At 46.6% G+C, this 8,218-nt stretch overlaps 1 protein-coding gene across 6 annotated transcripts in view; it reads left to right on the forward strand.

The window, feature by feature from the left end:
• Positions 1 to 8,218, forward strand: part of SLC35F4 (solute carrier family 35 member F4) — a 129,504-nt gene that overhangs the window by 119,861 nt on the left and 1,425 nt on the right. For 5 of the 6 annotated variants that reach the window (XM_087748046.1, XM_087748048.1, XM_087748049.1 and 2 more), the window contains 3 exons: positions 4,833 to 4,958; positions 6,197 to 6,389; positions 8,122 to 8,211. In XM_087748046.1, coding sequence (XP_087604172.1) covers positions 4,833 to 4,958; positions 6,197 to 6,389; positions 8,122 to 8,211 — 409 coding nt within the window. Of the gene's footprint in view, positions 1 to 4,230; positions 4,286 to 4,832; positions 4,959 to 6,196; positions 6,390 to 8,121; positions 8,212 to 8,218 lie in introns of all 6 variants that reach the window. The other variant, XM_087748051.1, reaches the window with a different exon arrangement.

Consider the following 8,218-nt stretch of genomic DNA (forward strand, 5'->3'; position numbering starts at 1 on the left):
ATTTTCCAGCAGCCCTCCTGCCAGAGTAACACTTAATGATGTTAATAACCACACAGGAGAGCATCTGAGAACTAAAATACGACAAAGTAGCGCTGACCCAGCCATTTGTGCTTTGAAAGCCTCTACAGCTTTCACCTCCCAGCCTCTCAGAGAGCAAGTGTAATTAGGTTATTTGGACAGTATGGATGAAAAGAAATAAGGACTTAATCATATAATCTGAGCCAGTGTTTTCGCAAAAGCACTCAGCACCCAGGAGCACGGCCAGTTTTCCAAAGGAGCTCAGCTCCTAGCAGCTCTTTCAGAGCTTTGGAGCCATCGGGCACGTCTGCAGCGCATCGGAGGTGGGGATGCAGCCGGCGCCTGTGTACCCGAGACAGCTTTCATCCGCCTGGGCTTGAGAACCAGCAGGCGTCAAGGCTCAGCGGCTCTGCAGCAGATTTCCAGCATCACCAGCTCCCTGCCCGTCTGGTGTTGCTGCAGGCAGTCTCCAAACTGCCTCCAAGCAGCCAGCTGCCTGACGGCTCTCCGATCCCCCAGCTGCCTGACGGCACACCGCTCCCGCACACCTGGGAAAGCAGCTGCCGGCCAGGCTGGGAGGCTGGATTTTCAGGTGGACTGTCTAAAGACAAACCTGTCTTGATGGCCACCTTATGGTACGGCATATCTTGCCTGTGGAAGCGTTGACTAGCTGTGGAAGTGGTGCCGGAGGCTCCGTGCAGAGGTCCGGCTGCCCTGGCTGCGTTTGAGCTACCCGGAGTGTGCACTGTGCAGTGAGAGCCATGTGCCTTCAGCGGTGATCCTGTAGCATGGGAAGGAGCTTGCACCCAACCCAAGAGAGAAAAACACCAGCTGGAGAAAGAGTATTAGTACAAGAAGGACATATACAGCAATGACTATATAGCTATTTACCTATAAACGTGGTACAGGTAGACCTTAGGTACCTTGCGTACCTGCTGCCCTGCACAAGGAAACACAGCACAATCCCTGCCTGCACCGTACTCTTCTTTGCTTGGACATTTCTGAACATCTCACAAATTAATAATGTATCCATGTTACACTGGGACTTCTGGAAGTCCAGACAGCTCTGGCTCAGAGCAAGCTCAAATATTTAGGAGACTTCATGTATTTGAGTAGTTCTGTTGGCTTGTGTTGCTTAGATTTAGCCACGTGCTTAAATGGTTGCATGTTTGAGCCCTTGGTTGCGTTTCGTCTGTGAAGTTGAATTGATGCTCATTAGGTAGGTATGGGGTGGTTTGGGGACATTTTTCCCCCCAAAAGCTTGGCTGTAGTCTGGAGGCAGGCTTCTTTACTACAGCACCTTATTTACTGCTGTGTTCCACATGGAAAAAAAGTGCCTCTGAGTAAAATGTTGGTTGGCCTTGATCTCATCCAGGGGAAAAAAGGGGAGGAAAAAAAGCTAAAAAGAAGCAGGCTAATTTCATTCCTTACCTAGGAGGCTCCAAAAGAAAGTTACTACACTCTTCCATTAATTAAAAGCCTTGTTTAACGAGCTGTCAGCTACAACAACCAGCTTTGCTTCGCTGTGCCCTTGCTGCTTCTTGTCAGGTTACAGAAGGCTGCAGGATGTGCTCTCAGCTTTCTAAAGCAAACACACAACAATTGCTAGGCCGAGGTCAACTGTGCTAATGCAGTGGTGTATAATTTGCAGGAAGAGCTTTGAACATGGAACTTAAATAATGTTCTCACTATTTTCCAGTGTCAGGTCTTATTTATCTAATGTCTCCTGAGATGATGCTCCATATGTGTCCATCATTTCAGTCGTTTCAGGAAAAAAGTGTCTGGCTTTCTAAATATTTGATTAAATTAGGAAACTGGCTGTCTGAATTTGGTGTAGTCAAACTGGGAAGATGTTTTTCCCGATAGGAAGAATCTCCTATTGGGGATGATGGGTCTAATCATTTCCACTAATACAAGGAAAGGACTCACTTGCTGGGTCTGAGCAGTGAGTGCACTAAGAGTTAAATCTTGATCCTTTCCCTTGGAAGAAGGGGGTGACTACAGTGGACTTTTCTGTTTTGCCTTGTGGGAGACATTGCTTGAAATATTACAGCTGAAATATTCCAGCTGACAGCTGAAATGCTACATCTGAATTTATGGGCAAGGCAAGATGTATGAGCTGAAACGAGCCAGGCAGTGCGGCAGGGCAAGGGGGGGCTTCTGGAAACTGATAGGAGGGGCCATGCTGATGTCTGAGAGGTCCTGAGTGTAATTCTGCATTGCTTCAAGGCTGGATTTCTGTGGTATTTGTATCCTAGGATAAGCTGTAAGGAGAACAGCAGTATTACACAGCTAAATTACTAACGAACTACTCACTAAACCAAAGGTAGGAGAAGCTCTGTAGGGACCGTTCCTGCTGAACGGGACTGTAACTCATTCTTCTAAGAGAATTTAACTTTGGTTTGCTCACAGGTCCTTGGGTAGATGTAAGCTCAGGGATCAAAATAAGCATTGCTGCATCTTGGGTGATGGTGTGTGTGTCCTGTGCCAGATGTGCCCTGACTTCTCAGCAGGGTGAACAGCAGAGGGTGATGTCTTCCAGCACCCCAGCTCACTTAAGGAGCGAAGGCCAGATTCCCATTTAGGCACTGGAAAATGCAACGTGCTCCCCTGTCCTCCTCAGCAGCTCACTGGTGAGAGCCCTAAGTCCAGAGATGGCAGTCTTGGATCCATGTCCCTCCTCTGGCTGAAGGGACTCAAGCCCTCCTCCCAGGATGAACTGACTGCTGGGGTGTGTTATTCTGGGAAGGAGGGGAGGGAAGCCATCTGGTCCCCTCTTGCTAAAGCCCTTCCAGATCTCATCAAACCATTGCATTACACCTGAGAGACTGAGTACGTATGTGACTCCAGCCCTTGTCATTAAGTTGGGGGACCTGCATGCCATTTCTTCGTGAATTTGGAGGTATATCAATGGTATCTTCAGGTTTAGGTGACAGCTAGGCAGCTTTGTTGAACTGTATCTTGGCACTTGGATGTTTTAAACAGAAGTAAGGTGGGATATAGACACACACTGCTGTTTGTGACTCTGCCTTCGACACTGTGACTGCAATGCGAGGGGGTTACCTGTGTGCCTCACTTACTGGTAAAATAGGGCTAATAGTGAGAGGGAAGTACTTAAAGCTGCACCCAGGAGACGAGTCCCCCAGTGAAGATGTCAGCCTAGATACCTATGGGATTTAGGAGCACTAACATTTTCACCTGTAGTCTCAGAGATTGACTCCACCCTGGGAATTGATTCTTGGCTCCCCATGTGTCCTTTGAAATGTGGTTTTGCTCTACTGACTGGCTCTGTTGAAATTGTTCTGTGGGATTTTTGTGCTTATTGCCTCAGTCTGACTCACATTTGCTTGGTGTGAGTATCAGTGGGTTTTCTGGGACTCTTGGTAAAACTGTGTGAGATCTGAAAGTCAGGCTTCTCTGCAAAAGGGCACATGATTTGATTAAGATGCCTTTAAAGTCTGTGGCGTGAAGCATGTGAAGGTTAGGTTTGTCTAGTAGTAAATATTTCTCAAATGAAGTTTAATGAGGTTTTCCAGGAAGAAAGTGTCCCTCTCATGTTGGTGTTGGCTCAGGAGTTGTCCCAGGGCTGCAGGAGCAGGAAGGTAAAAAGCCCTGCCTGGCTCAGCAGTTGGGTTCAGGAGCCAGTCGGTGTGCCAGTGTTTGTAGAGGTTAACGCTGTCGAGGTCAACCACATTAGTTTTTTCCTTTGTGGGAATGGGGAGAGCCTGCCTTGCCTATCCACTGGGGAGCTGTGTGATTTAATGGATATCTGGGAGTAGAAACAGGGTCTGAACCTTAAATGTTGCTGCTGATTCTGTCAACAGCCAGCTTTGGGTATCTGCATTTGTGTATCGTCTGCTCTACGCCCAGCTCTAGTACATGAACAGCCTTTTTATAATGATAAAATGTTTAATGTAATACTAATTTTTAAAAAAATCTCTATAAAAAACCCACATCTTTCAGAAACAGGGCTGTGATTTTCCACAGGTCTGAGGAAACACATTTTCCTCTGCAGTCCCTGGAAGCTAGGTATTCAGTGTCTTTGAAATTCAGACTCCGTATTTACCTGCTGAGGGCAATTAGGTAGAGGGGGGGAGTTTTTCAAAGAAGAAAACATGTTGGGATCCCCACCACTTCCTTAAGGTCCTTGGAGTCAAGACCCAGGATTTCAGATACGGTGTAGTTAATTATTTCTGTTCTTTTTCTTTGAAGCTCCTTAGAAGCTCTGTCTGGGATTTTCAGATGAGGCCAAAACCTAAGCACAAAGGTAAAGGCTTCATAAAGAAATTTGGTCTGTGAAAAAAAGCTGTTAGGAAATGCCGTGCATGGCTGGAGCAGCCTGGAGGAGCTCCCAGTGCTACACTGGAATTCCACAATACAGGGGGTCATTCTGCTGGACTGATGTCCAGCAAGATTGGCCATCTAAATGTTTGCATTTCAAGTCAGATTGGTGGCGTTCCTAAATATTTATCTTATTGTATAGTAGAGCATAATGTCTTAAAATTTCTTGATCTTGGAGTCATATCTCCAAAGTGGATGTTTAGCTTATAAAATACTTAATGATGGGTGTTCTGTTAGTAGGTCCCCGGAGAATTTGCAGTGCTATAGATCTGTATCACTATCAGTGCATACACTTTCATTATGTTTTACATCTCTCCCAACTGTACATAATTTTCCCTATTTAAGGAAAATCAAGAAAGCTTCAAGTCAGACAAAGTAGCTAGTGACACTCATTAAAACCCCACGCCGTGATAATCTCTTTCCGTGTAATGGAATTGCACTGAGCTTTACATTGCTTTGCTTTGTCTGTGCAGATAGTTGCAGCAATAATGGCAATCACAGGAATCGTAATGATGGCATATGCAGATGGTTTCCAGGGTGATTCAATTATCGGGGTAGCATATGCTGTTGGATCAGCCTCTACATCTGCATTGTATAAGGTAGGTCACAGCTATTTATTAGTATTCTTATATTCTTTGACACTGGATGTTAAAAAGGCACGAGTACAAGGCGAATCACTGTAAAATAACTGTGTTATTTTATTCATCCCTCCTGCATCATTCATATTGTGACCACGCGATGTCACGATGTCAGGAAATCTACTATGAGGGTAATTAGTCGTTAGCTGCCAAATATTCAGAATGACTTTGCTTTATGAGCCTTTAATGAAATCTCCATTACTATGCTGCGGGGAGTTGAGGATCATGTTTTAATCATTCCTTGCCACCGCAGTTTATCGGCACTATTTCGAAGGGGCTTGCCGTACGCAGCAGGGAGGAGAGCCTGAATGCAGGTAGCGCTGCTGTCCCTGAGCAGGGACGAACGGCTCATCCCTGCTCTGCACTGCAGCTCTCTTGTGTATTCTGTGCTCGTGCTGGGCTTGGAGCCCCTGCGTGTGCCTGCTGCAGGCGACGCATTAGAGACACGCAGGGCTTCGGCCCCTGCTTGAAAGTAGTGGCTGCTCTTGAAGATGAGGGATGAAGAGAGCAGGGATGTGTCCGAGTTAGAAATAGGTTGGGGTAAAGGTGGCTGTATTTATTGTCAGCTCAGGGAGGGTGAAGTGTGTGTAAAGAAAGAGAAAGAGAAGTTGTAGTGGAATGACAAGTTGCCTCCCAGCTTTAGAGTTTGGTTGTTTCACTGATAAATTTGTTGTGACCATTCACAAGTCACTCAAGTGCGTGAATTTAGGCTCGTGTAGGACAAATCCTCCATGAGGCTTGTGCTGCCTGTGAATCTGAAGCAAGTCCCTCCAGGCTAGGCTTTCCTCTCACAGCAGGTTCATGCTGTGGAAGTCACTGGAGTCCGCTCACACATCCTAACAGTGCCAAGCAGAGCCCAATCCTGTAATTTTTTGTTGCATGAATGGTGTTGTCCTTGGGTTCTTAGTTACACTTGCTCCTCGTGGCATTTTGCATTAAGCTTTGTTGTATAGACTCAACTATCCCTGCTGTAATAACATGGTATCCCCCTCCGAGCTAAAACGCAGGAAAGGGCAGAAATTGGACCAAAGCTGCCCTTACAAAACTCTTCTGCAGGAAAGGGCCAGGTTGTGGCACGCTGTCCTGGTCAGGGCTGTCCCCGTGCCCCACGCTCCCCAAGGGAGCAGAGGACTCTGTGCAGGAAGACTTTGGTTTCCATGACAGGCATGAAGTCTAAAACCCTCTTCTCTCCTTTGCAGGTTTTGTTCAAAATGTTTCTTGGAAGTGCGAACTTCGGGGAAGCAGCTCATTTTGTTTCTACTCTGGGCTTCTTCAATTTAATTTTCATCTCCGTTACCCCAATCATACTGTATTTTACGAAAGTGGAGTACTGGTCCCCCTTCTCTGCTGTGCCGTGGGGTTACCTCTGTGGAGTAGCTGGCCTCTGGTTAGGTATGTGTTAAAAAAATTGTCTCATTTTTCTGCTCTTCACCTCCCCCCCAAGTGCAAAATTAGCTTCAGGCACAAACAATTCCCCCCCTTAAGCATCAGAGATCCCTCACAGATGAAATCTGATCCCAGTGCCAACTGGTACTCCTTGAGAAATTATTCATATTTTTCATAGGAAGCCTTAACACTAATATTAGCAGCAGAGAATAAACAAGATACTAAATGTCCACTTCACTTCTTTGCATTCCTACCGTAGTTTCATTGGTATTTCCCCATCTCTGGCAGAGCTTGATTGCTATAAATCCAGTTTCAAAGAGCTGCATGTACGCAGTAGTTCTTGGCACGCTCTGTGAGGTGTGTGCGCCCTGACACGGGGACCCACAGCGCTGGGGCAAATTTCTGTGGGTGCTGCAGGGCTCCGGGCAGAGCTTGCACAGCTTTGCGTTAGCCTGCAAAAGCTGGTGCTGTTTCTTCTCCTGGGGTCTTCACCTCCCCTCTGCTCTTCCACAACGCTCCCTCTCTCAGAGCCACGATCGCTATCCTCTAGCCAGGCATAACAGCTGTTGGATTCAGCCCAGGGGCATTTTAATTATTTCCAGATATAACAACATCCTTTCCTTTAGCCAAGTCTCTATTATTTCATAATTGAAGAGGTTTTTGTCTCCACTACAAGTATATTAAATGGAAACAAAGAGGATGTCATTGCCTGGTACATAGCAAATCCACACAGCTGTCCTGATCCATGGTCAGGCTGACAGCTGAGGTGCTGTGAGCACCTTGAAACTGCTCTAACCTGAACTGCAGCTGCTCTGTGGGCACCTAAGGGACAAAAAGCAGGGATAACTGACCACCCAGAGATCTAGCCAAGTGTGTAATCCCAGCCAGGAGGGAACGACCTTGCAGAGCAGACAAACTCGCTCCTTTTACATAGGAGCCTCACCAGCAGGACTGGGTGGTGGGTGATGGGGGGGGACCTGGGGTCCTGCCACAGCACACAGCACCAGCCCCTGGCTGCGGGAGCTGGAAGAGCGCCCTAAGGACTGGTACAAAAGGGAAGTTTTTGCAGTTTGCTTTTGGTCTCTCAAGGAAATTGGAGCTGGCTGGGAATGCTGTCACGTAAAAAAAAAAATCCAGCCCGTAAATTAAAGGTGTTGAACATTTGTACTTCTCTCAGCTTCCCGTTTGCCTTCAACATGGCAGCAAGATCATGGTCTCACTCCAATCTGCTTAGTTCGCAGTTAACTTCATCGGCTAATTGTATTTAGTGTCCTTTAGAGTATGAGTTCCTGCTGCTGTCACCTTTGGTGTGTGGTGTGGCTAGAGGGGTGTGGGGCCTTTCATCAATGCAATGTCCTGCTAAGACAAGGCCATCACAGCCTCAGCCAAGAGGGGAAACTGGGATCACCGTCCTTCTGGTAGGAGGAGAAATGATGGCTTATGGCAGCAAAACTAGGTATCTGATTAAAGCTTGGACAAAGCTGTGAAATACAAGTGTAATAACCTTGGTATTACAGTAGTGAAAGGACATACAGCCCTCCCTCTTTCCTCATGCAGAACTTCCCCTCATTTCACACTCACATATAAGAAAACAAAAATCAATCACTTTGTGACAACTACATCACTGTGGTGTGCATACTGAGCATATATCATACTTGTAGGGTCAAGGTGGAGGAGAAAGGTCTCACTTCAGTGTTTTTCCCCATAATCATGTATTATTTTCTCTGGTTTTCCTTAGCTTTCAATATTCTGGTTAACGTTGGTGTCGTGCTTACATACCCCATTCTGATCTCTATCGGCACAGTGCTCAGCGTCCCTGGAAATGCAGGTACAAG

This window comes from Nipponia nippon, unplaced genomic scaffold (genome assembly GCF_047370975.1).
Source record: "Nipponia nippon isolate SJK-2023a ecotype South Korea unplaced genomic scaffold, ASM4737097v1 scaffold_11, whole genome shotgun sequence".
Lineage (NCBI taxonomy): Eukaryota > Metazoa > Chordata > Aves > Pelecaniformes > Threskiornithidae > Nipponia > Nipponia nippon.